Here is a 13,246-nt window from a genome sequence, read left to right as displayed (position 1 = left end):
ATGGCCCCGAAACTGATGAAAAATAAAAAGAAAAAAAGCTGAATACTTTTCGTCCTTTTCAAGAGCAATTAAATGAAAAATATTTGTGGATGCAGCCAAGTATTTGCTCAAGTGCTGTGACCCCGCCTTTTGCAATAAAACGAAATGAAACAGCAGTTGACAGCAGAATTATGAGAAAGTTATTGGGAGTTGTTTAAAGATAAAAAAATTTCCTGTTTTCCATTTTTGAAAGGAAAACTTTTGGCCAGACGATGCCAGAGACAGCTCACATGCGGCAGACTCATTAAGAGAACATGGGGACGTTCTCAAGTGCAAGTTCTCAAGCGGCACATTCAGACGATTCCCATTCTCATTCCCATTCCCATTCCCGACGTCAGCAGCTGTCGGGGAGGATAACTCAAAAAAGGAAAACATTTTCATTGGCACATCAAAATGAATTCCCCAACAAATTTTTATGTAAATTTAACATGACAAGTTTTTTTTCATACTTTATTTAAATACACGGATATTTATGAGTGTGTATGAGGTAGAGGTAGGAGGCGCATATATCATAGGCGAACCAACGTGGCGGATGAGCAACATGAGCACCAATTTGCACTGCGGATTATGTCACAAGATGAGCGAGTGTTTGAAGGGGGAATATAAGAGAAGGGGAGTAGTTTCATGTACATGCAGATACAGATACTTGCACCTCGGCAACATGTCATATGTGGCTTGCATTTAATTAACAAGCTAATTTTTCAAAGCGCAAATCGCTGAGAAGCAGTAGAAAAGGCGGGCCAGCAGGCAGGGTACCGCCCGAGGACAGCGACTGTGCTATCTGATGGGCTGTGCCAAAAATATAAATAAAATGAATAAATAAATGCATCGGATATATGTTTGTGGCGCGTTGAAAGAGCTGGTTCTGGTTTATGCCCTGCTTGCCAAGATAGATGAACTGTGTCCAACGGATAAAATAGTCTACCGTCTAGATATTTTAAATCGTTTTGTGAATATATTTTTAAAATAAACTAATTAACAAAATACTTAAGCCACATCAAGACCATATTTTCGCAATAGAAATAGCAATAGCATGTCTTGTTATGCCAACAAGTACGTTTCTTAATTGAAAAATGCTCCCATTTCGCTATTGTGTCACATGCAGTATTAAGCAAAACCTGAATTCCTATGGCATTTGCATTAAATCGTAAAATTAATAACCATTTCGTGTGTTATTCCTACCTGGTGCTACGGAGAAGTCCTACACACACACACACCACCAGCTGGGCCAATTTCATTGGCAATGGCAATGGCAAGGCAACAATTTTCCATGGCTAAAAAACATATTAAAATGCCACTCACACGATAATCCCGTTCTACCCATTTTACCAACCAACCAAACCAGCAAACCAACAAAAAAGCAAACAGCTAGAAAAAGTTTTCCCTCCTCCACTATAACCAACAATAAGCTGCAAATTTTGCATATTTCATAGATGCTGACAGAGGTTGGTGGGTCTGGAAATCCGGGCGAGACAAGCCAAATAATGGCAAAAATTTATACAAATAAAACTGACAATTTAAAGCGCATTTTGTTGGCTCTGGCTCCCTTTTTCTTTTTTACCTTCAGAACAGGAAGCACCACCTGAATATCCTGGCCCTCATGGTGTCCTTTGTCTAACCCACAGCTTAAATGCGGAAAGCTCTGGGCTCTGCGACTCGATGGGGTTACTCCCACCTGAAAAATAAACTACCTGGATTTAATTTTGCGCTTTTATGACTGACACACACACACACCTATACGCCGAAATAGCTGGCAGGCTCTTTGTTAAGAAAATTGGGAAGAAAAACAAGCAAGAAGATACTAATACTCATAATTTTCATTTTTTATGAGCCTTCGAGAAAGGGGTGCTAGAATCTGTTGGAGAAAGGATAATTATCCAAGAAATGTATAGCTATTAAGTAAAAAATGTTTAATTTTTGTTAAAAATATATATTTTTAATCAAAAGGTATGCCTCTAACTAGTTTTAAGATCCTCAATTACTAATGCTGAATAATGTTTAATAAAAAATATTTTTTTTTTCAAGTGTATAAGGGGGATACTTACCCTATTTTACAACCATTACTAATCCATAATCCCATCTCTTTCTCTCTCTGCTTCTCTTTCCCCCTCTCTATGACATTTTTTTTGTCCAAAATGCAGCACATGGTGCAGGCGGGCGTAGCGCCTTTTCCGGGCGCTCCGGCCGGCTATGCCGCCGCTCCAGGTCCGGCAGCAGCAGCTGCAGCAGCGGCGGCCGCCGCCCAGCAGCAGCACCAGGCGCAGCATCAGCAGCAGCAGCAGCAACAACAGCAGCAGCAGCAGCAGGTGGGCGGTGCGCCCTCCGCCGCTGACAGTCTGTCGCTGGCGGTGGCGGCGGCGGCTGCCAAACAGGCGTCTGAGCCAGTGACCCAATTGAAGTCGGCCGGCGATGGTGCAGGCGCCAGCAACAGCAACAATAACAACACAGCCGTGGCACAGTCAGTGGCAGTGGCAGGAACAGGAGCGCCAGGATCGGGCGGAGGAGTGAACACAGTTAATTCGAGTTCAGGGGGCGGCGTGGCAACGCCGGCGGTGGTGGTGGCCACTAGTGTGTCCGATGTTGTCAATGCCTCGTTGTACATGCAACAGAAGAAGGTGAGTCAGCTCCAAAAAATTGTTTTTAGAACCAAACCAGTAGTCTCCAACCAAACCAACCTGTGTCCAGCCTTAACCCCATCCCACCACACCACACCACACCACCCCAATAGTATGTGTTTGAAATGCATTTGTTGCAATGTTTGGTTACGCTTACGGTTTGGTTTGGTTCTGGCTCTGATTCTAGTTGTGTTTGGGTTTGGTTTTCTTTGGTTTTTGCTCTGCTTTGATTTGGCCAACACTCCCACACACACTAACGCACATACATAAATGCATAGAGGCCAACACACAGCATACACTCGAAATATAATTCTTAGAGAAACAATACATTTTTTAAATGAGATTCTAAAATGTTTTCTTTGAAATTTGTCTTTAAACAAGCTTTTTTCTAAATATATTTTAATAAAGTGTAGTATCTATCATAGTAGTATTATTTGCCTCATATTTCTATAATTATAATAGTAATATTTTTAGAACTATTATGTTTTTTGTTAAGCGTAGGCAGCAGGCCATCCAAACAGCCAACAGGCTCTGTTTGTTATCGCCATTTCCCAACAGCTCCCACGCTGTTGTTCTGGCCGTTCTGGGTGTGGGCGCTTTGCTTTTACATTTTTAATTGCAGAAAGCAGTAGTAGTAGTAGAGAAAAGTGCCAGCAGCAGCCAACACTCACGCACATCCCACACACTCTCCTCCACACACACAACACCTGTCCCACCTGTACATATCTGTTTGTTTTCATTTTTTTGTAGCATACCTTTAGTTGCTGCCAGTTCGACCCTGGAGCTTATCTAGTTTATTGTTTCTTTTCTTCTAATTAAAAATTGAATGCTGGAAAGTTGCTAGGACTTTCAGGCAATTTATTTTGAATCGGCAGGATATTCTGCATTCCACAAATCAAATTAGAAAGTATGTACATTTATCCTTTCGACCAGAGCTCGAAAAATAGAAGCATTTAGGACGACGTTAGTAGGCTGGATTAGAGAGAGTATTTGTATTTTTCGGTCTAACCATTCGAATAAATAAAGTTTCCTGTTTGCTTTTCGACCAAGAGACCATGTTTGTTTATGAAAATTGATTCATGCATTTGAATAATTTAGCAGCAAAAAGCATCATCGGCAGAAGTATTTTTTAAATGGACCGTAACTGCACTGGTCGGAGGAGAGTTTGTGCCTTGCAGGTGTAATATATTCGCAAATATTGAATTAATTGCAATAAATATAGTTTACACGTTGTGTTTTCGCCTTTGACTGACTTTTGGTTGTGCGCAGTGTGTATGTCTCTGTGTGTGTGTGTTTTGAGCTTGTATTTAATTAAATATATTGTATTTCCCCAACATGAACAATACGCATACGCCATGTAGTACGTGCGTTTATTGTTTGCTTGACCGGCGGCATAATGTCCGGAAAATGCCAATTAATTCTATACTTGAAAACGGATGTATACAATTTAATTCGTGTATTTATTTATTTGTTCGTAAAAAAAAAAGGCTATAGCTGGATGATGGCAAACTATTTGCAAATTCTTAGAGATTTCAGCCAAGGATAGGCCATAAATACCTCTCCTCTTGCTCCAATTACTGAAAATAATCAATCGAATCAATATTAATTAGTCAAAAGAAAGAACAAAGTGGCATGGCTGTCGAAATTGGAGATCCAAATCAACCATAAATCATAAGTTTTAGAGTGTAGAATAAAAGGTTGTGGAAGCCATAAATAACTTGTACTGTTTGAATCAATTAGTTGAGAATGTATTGTTACGGATTCTGTACTTGTTTGGTCTTAGATTTTTGCATTTAGATTAATTATAGTTATAACTAGACCTTAATGCAATACGATAACCATATTCCAGGCATGTTCCAAGCAATTAAGCTGCTGTAGAACACTTTGAGAGAAAAAAGTAAAAAAAAAGTTGGTGTTGGTCGCCTGCCTGTCTGGTTCTTAGCCCTCTCTTCTATAAAACTTTGTCTCTTAATCCAAGTCCTTCATGCACACACTCACAAGATACAGGCAACTAAAACGCAAATCCTTGTTGTTATCTGAAAATTTATCACAGACAAATCTGTCAACACAGACACAGACACAGTACAATGGAAGCAGCGTTTCAGCGCCAAGAGTCCCAGGTCCCAGTGCTCCTCCTCCTCCTGCAGCTCCTTCCTGCACTCTGCTCCCAGTGGTCACGCAGCCGTCTCTGACAAATGGACATACCATGGAGCAAGTGCAGCAACCAGAACAGCACCACCACCAGCAGCTGCAACACCACCACCACCATCACCATCACCTCCAGCTGCAATCAACGCTGCCCCCACAAAATGTGCCCGGCATTGTGAGTCAGCCAACAGCCAACGACCAACAAAAAAATTATAATAAAATAAACAGTGGTGGATGGGAGAAAAAAAACTATAAAAGAATAATATTATATATAGAAAAAAACAGAGATGAGCTAGCTGGGCACACAATTGAAATTTACGTGCTAGCTTGGTGGTCACTCCGTGTTTTCTTTTCCTATTTGTTGTTTACCATGCTCATCTTCATTAGGCGACCAACAGACTGTCCAGGATAAAGTTTCTTGTCCTTTTTCATATTTTTTCTCCAGCTTGAACTCCTTTGTGAATGCATTTTTGTATGCATTGTCATCATTTTTGGGGAAGTTTCTTTCTTATTCTGAGCCAAATGACACCAACACCATTACTAATTATAATCTCTATAATTAATTAGCAAAGAGGATTTATATTCAGAGGGAAAAAAATGATATAAATAGATGAAAAGAATAAGAAATTAAATTAAAATTGTAAGGATAATGCCAAGAAATCCCATTTCACAGCCATATCAGTTAAACATTCTTTATTTTTCGGTGAAAAATATTCAAATCAAAACAATTTAGAGTTTGCCTTTTTGCCATTTACCTTTGTGGGCTGAAACTTTTCAAATTTATGCAAAAATTTATTCTTGATGCCAAATCACAGCCAGAGGCCTTTCCGGCGACCTTTTTTTTCCCCCAGTAATGTCGCGTGCCGCACAAAGGCATTTCGATAAACTAAAAAGCGTTAAATGTCATTTACGTGTAACCCGATACCCGAAACAATAAATTCCCCGCCACTCCCCCGCAAAGTGCCAGCAAGTGGCAGCCAAACCCAATTCCTCCTTCAGTTAGCCATTTATGGGGCCAAAGTTTTTCACGCCATTTCACTTTGGGACCGAAATGTTCGGTAAACATGCAAACGAACAAAAAAATGCACAACAGTAGGAGGACGGCAGTAATAGAGGATAAAAAAAATACAAAAATGTATATTGTCAGGGCATAGAAAAATTTGTTTAGATTTATGTGTCAAGAATGCGCAGCAAATTAAGTTAAGCGCTATTTCTATTGCCTACATTATGGGGCAAACGCAATCGGTTTATTTTCCCCTCCTCCCCCACAGTTTCTATCTGGTTTTTATTGCATTGTCATCGAATTTGGTAGAGCTTTGCTTTCCAGTATAAATTGAGAATTTTTCATATTATTCAGAATGCTGGGGAGAAGAGATTGGGGGCTGTGCCATGCTATGCCATCCAATGGCAGTGCATTTTCAGTTTTAATAATGCAGAAATACAAAATGCAAACATTTCCGCGGGTTCGATGGGGGGATTGGTGCCTCGGTGGCTGGATTGGTTATATTGCAACAGTTTGCGCGACAGTTTTATTGCAGAAGTCAACACAAGTTTGTGCCACAAAATATCTGGGTGATTGTATGCGAGTGTATGTTGGTATTCCAGCAGCTCCTCCTGTTCTCCTGTGTGTGTGGGATGCATTTGTTTTTTATTGGGTCACACCGACACAGATGCGCCACCCCTTTTGGGGGCGGTGTGTCCTTCTCTCAGGATTTCCATCTGTGCCGGGATGTAAACCACTTGAAAATTGTATTTTCATTTCAATTGTTTATTTATTGCGGCACTTGTTCGCATTCGATTTGCCAGCATCCAGCGCTGAAAATTCAACAACAAAAATTCCAACAGCCATTGCACAAATATCAGGAGCAAACAGGACGAGTACGAGTGCGTTCGAAAGTTTTCAAAACTCGTTTTCCGCTATGAGATTGGAAAATTGGAATTTTCGCTTTGAAATTCGATGACTTTCGAATGTTCCACCTACTTCAGAAATGAAATAACAATCCAATCCACGATGAGATGAATATTTCAATAATTAAAAGTTATAGTTGAAGGAACACAGTTTAAGGGAAAATATGTTTAATTTGAAAACTATTATGAATTAATGTTTTAATTTCTATTATCTGTAATTGATAAAACTTCCCACTAATAATTAAATTTCGTATCTCTCTTTACAGTCCACAGTATTGATCGCCAATGAGGCAGCAGATTCACAACAGAGCTCCACCCTGCCCAGCGCAGGCGGCACTGGCGCCGGTGGCGGAACTGGCGGGGGCGGCGGCGGAGGCGGTGGCACGCCCAATTCGCCGCTCAGCAGCTCCCCGTCCAGCGCAACAAATCCGCAGGCCACGGCGACAGTTGGCGGCGGCTTGACCCTCAATGGCAGCATCACCGAGGGCAACGTATCCGGCAGTGTATCGCCGGTGGCCAGCGGTGAACCGCTCCTCCAGACACCGCCCACCCTCCAGCAGCAGCAGCCGATGCCGCAGCCGCTCCTGTGCAGCAGTCCCCCATCTGTTCAGTCGGCGGCCACCTCGGTGACGGGCAGCTCGATAGCTGCCGGCGCTTTGGCCGCCACCAGCAGCAGCGGTGTTGGCCTCCTGCCCACCACCGGACTGGACACCATCGCTAATGGCAATGCCGGCACCTTGGTACCGGCCAGCACCTCACAGGTGATCGCCCACCTGAACGCAGCGGCGGCAGCGGTCCAGTCGCCGCCACCCAGCGCGGTCCCTAGTCTCAACAATGCTCTAGTCCCGGTCGTCGCCTCGGCCGCCTCTCTCGATGCCAAGAGCCAGCCGAAGAGGCTGCACGTCTCCAACATACCGTTCCGCTTCCGGGACCCGGATCTGCGGGCCATGTTCGGGGTAAGTTTCTGGTAGAAGAGTTTCCTCATTATACTTCTAAAAATCTAAAGCAAACCCCTTGAAGCCCTGCTCATAATTAATATTTATTATTTTTCCCTTTTTCGCAGCAATTTGGAACTATTCTGGATGTGGAAATCATCTTCAACGAGCGCGGCAGCAAGGTAAGTTCTGTTACCTAACTTTTATCCTTGTAGAGTTCGCCATCTTGCTCCCAGGCTCTGCCTCTCTGCCTCTCTTACCCCTCTGACTCTGTCTCACTCCGCCGCCAATTGTGCGGGACATTCTGCATCTAATTGTAGCACAATTCATTTAAATTATGCACTCCAAGGATTCCCAGGAGATGTTGTCGTCCGTCGCCAGGGAGACCCAGACTTTTTGCCAGAGTATTATTATGTCCGGGACTGGAGCGGGTTGAAAATAATTGCATAGTTACCAAGGTGAGGCGCCGGGAATTGTGCATAATTCAGGACCCGAAGACCCAACACCTTGAGAAGTGGAAGTCGAGAAAAGGGGAGTGGAGTGGGGTGGAGAGCAGAAGATGATGATGGGGGTGGTGGCTAAGAAGTAGGGCACGTGCATGTTGCAGTCGCAGTCCAACAAAATAAAATCTATATCCCCCCAAAACAGCCCAAAAGTAATTCAAACCCCATCGCCGTTTTTCGAGTAAAAGATGTGCCAATGGCCCCTGTCCGAATAGCATGTCCTTGGCCGCCTTGTTGATGTATTTGTAGCTTTAGCTTTACATTATATAATATATTTATACATATATAATATTATTTCATATACGACTTCAACAAGACGAGAAGAAAACTTTGTTGTTGGTTTCCTGAAACTATTTACCAAGAATTGTTATTTATTATTTCACATTTTTTTTTTTGATTTAGTTCCTTTTTGAAAATCGTAATCTATATACTCTATATGTTTCTTTAATTGCATGTTTGATTGCGAATGGCAGGGATTCGGTTTTGTAACATTCGCTAACAGCAACGATGCAGAACGAGCACGCGAACGTCTACACGGCACCGTGGTTGAGGGACGCAAAATCGAGGTGGGTGCATGCCATATCATATACAACTTACCAACACACACACACATAAACACACAACCACAATCATCTCCCAAAAAAAACTAATTCCACCAAACCTATCATAGTAGCAGATAGAAATTGCTTTTCAACTTTTAATCCTTGCGTGTCAAAGTCAAAGTAAAAAGTGGCTTTAAAATCAGTTTCCATAATTATTATTTTTCTTCATTTCATCCAAGGACTAGCGGCCACTAGCCACGCATTGTGTCAGCACAGTGATTGATTCTTATTTGCCTTTCATTAAAAATTAATTACACATTTTTCCTTTCTGCTTGCCGCCAATCGCCTTCCTTCTGATTAATGCCGCGCTGCGGAGCCGCAAATAATTGGCATTTAAAATATGCTGAAAATGCGCAAAGTATCGGCTGGTTGGTTGGTTGGTTGGTTGGTCGGTTAAACAAATTAACTGAGCCGCATAAAAGGCAGCAATGCCAGGCCATGCCATGTTATTTTCATTTTCATTTCCAATTCCATTGGCAGCGGAAATCGCGCGAGTCTAATTAAGTCTCTGTGTCCGCAAACGGCAGCCGGAAACGGAAACGAATGTCCTGTCCCATACCAGAATTAATTTTCAATCTTTTTGTTGTTAATCGAAACAAATGAAATTCATAAAAAGGAGGAGAGGCCTTCTGTCAACCAACATGGCTTAAAAATGTTAAACAAAATCCCACCTTCATACTTACCTTTTCCCAACACCATCACCAACACTTTGAACACAACTTGCAATATTTTCGTAATTGTTAACTAACACATAATTTATTTCTACATTCTCTACATGCGATCTTTATAAATATTGTTTGTATATTGTATACAAATCTTATAAAAAAAAAAAAAAATCTCTTAAAAAACTCATCACCAAACCTACAACAACTACAACAACAACCACGCTCGCTGATATCTCAAAAAAAATAAAAATAAAATATAAATAAAAACTATAATAACCAATTGTGAAGGTGAATAACGCCACTGCACGTGTACAAACCAAAAAAGTGACAACAGTACCCAACGGTAAGTGACCCTAACACACTGACACTATCATACTACACCCTCACACCCACAAAAACATACACATACAGCCAACTCACACGTATATATCCTAGATATCCTAGAAGTTTAAGCCACATAATGAAACAAGTTCAAATGTTCGCCAAAGAAATGCAATTACGATGAAATGCAGCAGCAGCAGTAGCACCACCCCACTACCAGAAGCAACAATAAAAGTCTGCTTAAAATTTAAGTGTGCATTGTTTTTGCGGCCATTGTTGGTTTCTTAACATTCCTTAAGTTTTTCCATGTTTTTTGTTTCTTGTTTGTTTGTTTGTTTTTGAAACTTTTCACATCAACTTCTTTGGTGGCCAAAAACTGAAACTGAATGAAACTGAGAAATTGAGTTGCCAGCGAATGTGTGTTTCCTAATGAAAATGTTACTTTTTTTTTGGCAAAACACGCTAGAAAATGGCTTGAAGTTAACAAAAAAAAAACAATTATTTTAAAAACAAAGTTAACTTGGTGTGCCACACTAACTTGCTGGAAATCGTATGCCTTTTTTGTATATTTTTGTAATTTAGTTTCTTGGGGTTTGCGGCTGCCTAACTATGCACATTCAAAACGAAAAAAAACACTAAATTAATATTTAATATTCATTAAGTTAATACGTACTTGTGGTTCTTCCCATTAAGTTATGTTTAATGCGTCTGCTTTGATATTGATACTATGACCATATTGATGATGATGATTGACCAGCGTTATTTATATGATTTTCATTTTTGTTTTCTCTCAAAAACCCAACACAGTTGTACTGACCAAAGACGGTGCCATACCGGCCCCCGCTCTAGGTGAGCCAAAAATCCAAATCCCTAAACCAAAACAAAAATATATTATACCCCTTTGCAAAATAAATATGAAACAAAAAAAAAAGCAAAAACTAAAACTAGAATGTGTTCCTGTGATATTTTTAGTTTTTGTAACTTGTGTGCCTGCCACCTAAGAATTTTAAACTAAGACACGAATGCTCGCTGCTTGCAGCCTACTACTGATCGATCCTGCCCCAAAATCTTAAAACATATATCCGTTCGATCTGCGATCGGCGATCGGCATGCCTTGGCATGTTGCACGTTAACTGTTGCTAACTGTGTATTGTATTCGCCCGCCCAGTATATTTAGTAAACCGATTGGCTGAATGAAATCAAAATTACATAACTCCACAAAAGTTTAAACTTTGTCCCAGCATGTTACATGAAAAATAAAACCAAAAAAACAAGTTGGCATTTTTAGGACATTTTTTTCTAACCAACTCTACATTTCCAACATTTCTTTTTCTGAAGTATAATTTTTGTGTGTGGAAAGTGTGTCTCTCCTTCATTTTTCTCTCAAATATTTCTCCCAAACATAAAAAATCTTCTTATGCAATTATCCTACTTAGTTCTATCCAAATTAAATTATTTGTCCCTTCATTTCAGAGCCATTTACTTTATCCTCTTTCTTGTCCATTACAAAATGCTCTTTTCGTATTTGATTTCTATTTTTAAAAAAAGGCATTTCACAAAACGAAAGTATCAAAAAATTATCCCTCTTAAAGTTCATTCAGCTGGAAGTTCTTAGATATTTCCTGTACCATTGGCAGTTTAGCGCAGTTTCCCCATTACAAATAACTATGGCGGAGGGTTCGAGAAAAAAGAGTTCGAGAAAAGAGAGTGAAAGAAGTTGAAACCGAGAAAAGTTTTTTCATGCAATGTATAATAAATAATACTGCTGATTAAATCGTCTACACTCTGTTTGCCATTAAAAAGTATTCAGAGCGCAAAATCTATACTTTGGGTGCGCTCAATACGATAAGCCGCTTACAATCCAACAAAACCAAAACCGAACCGGGATGGGCGGTACTGTGACGCCTCCTGGCAAAGCCGCTCAGCTCAGGACGTTGCTACCAGCTTGGTTGGTATCCACATCGACATCGACATCGACATCTCCTTCTGCATCTCCAACTCCATCTCCAGCTGCTACTTTTCCCTGGTGGTCGGTTATCCTTCAGCTGATGCAAAATGCTTTTGTATTGCCAACAAAACTAAGACTTGGTCACAAAAAGGCCAATATGATTCAGCCGGTAGCAGGGGGAGAGGTGGTGGTAGGTTGCTTTTTACCAGAGCTCCAGGTCCAGAGCTCAGGATGGAAATATCCTGGCTGGCAGCTTCTTTGGACCTGTCCTTGGCCATGTGCACGTGCACCTAATGCGCTTCATTTGCGTTGCACTAAATGCTGCACGGTCTGTGGGCCGGCGGAAGTTTACAGGCCATGCCAGCAGCCCTTTCAGGATATGATGCACTGAAAAAAAAAACCAAACTAGTACAGTAGAAGCTTAGGAATAATCTATAATGGCAGCCCTTACTTTCTCTCAGTCTTGGCAGTCGCTTTATCACGTTTGGAACTGGCTTCTTTTGCATGGCAAATCGCCTGCTGCATTATTACCCAGTCGCAGGACGACTCACGTCGTTGTCCTGCTCGTTAGGAAGTCAGAGTAGACTGGCAGTCAGTCAGTCCGTCAGTGTGCCAGTCAGTCAGTCAAGCGGTAGTCGGGATAATTGCAAATAAACCACAAAGTTGCAAACATGTGGCTCCTCACACCAACCAAAAACACAAACCGCACACCCCACCCAACACAACCAAAACACACACACACATAAATTTTAGTAAAAAAGTAAAGTTTTCTAGTTATCCTTGAGGTGGTGCTGAGAGGGAACGGCAAGGAGGCACATCACCCTGGGAGTTGCCGCAGAAACGTTTTATTCTGCCCTGTGTTTTGTTATGTCTTATGCAAATGCGAAGCCCCTCCTTTCTCCACCCTCCCATCCTGTACTTACTTTTTGCATTGGCAAGAAAATTTACTCGGTATAGGTTGATTTTCCCCGGCCATTTTCCCCTCTGACTTTTCTGGTTCATCTTTTCTTGCCGTTTTAACTTGGCTGTTTGGTGAGCGAGTGTTTTATTTTTCGTATTTTTTTTCTTTGATCCTTTGACATGTTAAACTTAATGCGCCTGGCCTCCAAGCCATCCGGAAAGTGTCTGTCTGTCTCACTGCATTTTCGTTGGTATTTATTTTAGCCTTTTCAAGGCAATTGCAGACTCCCGGGTATTTCCATGACACTGGCTTCTTGTTGGGGTAACCATTCGATGGCTGGAAGGAAGCAATCATTGACTGCTTATTTGTCGTTCTGTTAAGAATTTCTTTTTGCATTTCGAATGAATGCAATGTATTTTAATGACTGCTCCTAGAACTATACACACACACACATTTCGTAATACTCTTGGCTTGTAATTGTTCCCCAATACCTAGTGCCTGAGACATCTTTGTGAGAAGCCCCTTCCTCCCGGTTGAGAGAAAACACAAGGATGCTGCATGCAACGGGCAAGCAATGAAAGCACAATGCCACAAATCAATTAAAGTTCCAAAGTATTTAACCAATCTACCATCTAAGCACTAAAAATGCAAAACAATTTAG

At 41.2% G+C, this 13,246-nt stretch overlaps 1 protein-coding gene across 27 annotated transcripts in view; it reads left to right on the top strand.

Moving 5' to 3' along the window:
• Positions 1-13,246, top strand: part of LOC6493466 (polyglutamine-repeat protein pqn-41) — a 108,095-nt gene that overhangs the window by 80,464 nt on the left and 14,385 nt on the right. For 13 of the 27 annotated variants that reach the window (XM_044714765.1, XM_044714763.1, XM_044714761.1 and 10 more), the window contains exons 3-9: positions 2,181-2,654; positions 4,708-4,977; positions 6,977-7,666; positions 7,774-7,827; positions 8,622-8,714; positions 9,704-9,758; positions 10,544-10,585. In XM_044714765.1, the coding sequence (XP_044570700.1) occupies positions 2,181-2,654; positions 4,708-4,977; positions 6,977-7,666; positions 7,774-7,827; positions 8,622-8,714; positions 9,704-9,758; positions 10,544-10,585 (1,678 nt within the window). The remainder of the gene's footprint in view (positions 1-2,180; positions 2,655-4,707; positions 4,978-6,976; positions 7,667-7,773; positions 7,828-8,621; positions 8,715-9,703; positions 9,759-10,543; positions 10,586-13,246) is intronic. The other 14 variants (XM_044714766.1, XM_044714764.1, XM_044714762.1 and 11 more) reach the window with 4 other exon arrangements.

Source organism: Drosophila ananassae, chromosome 2R (genome assembly GCF_017639315.1).
Source record: "Drosophila ananassae strain 14024-0371.13 chromosome 2R, ASM1763931v2, whole genome shotgun sequence".
Taxonomy (NCBI): Eukaryota; Metazoa; Arthropoda; class Insecta; order Diptera; family Drosophilidae; genus Drosophila; species Drosophila ananassae.
This window is presented reverse-complemented; position numbering and strand designations above follow the sequence as displayed.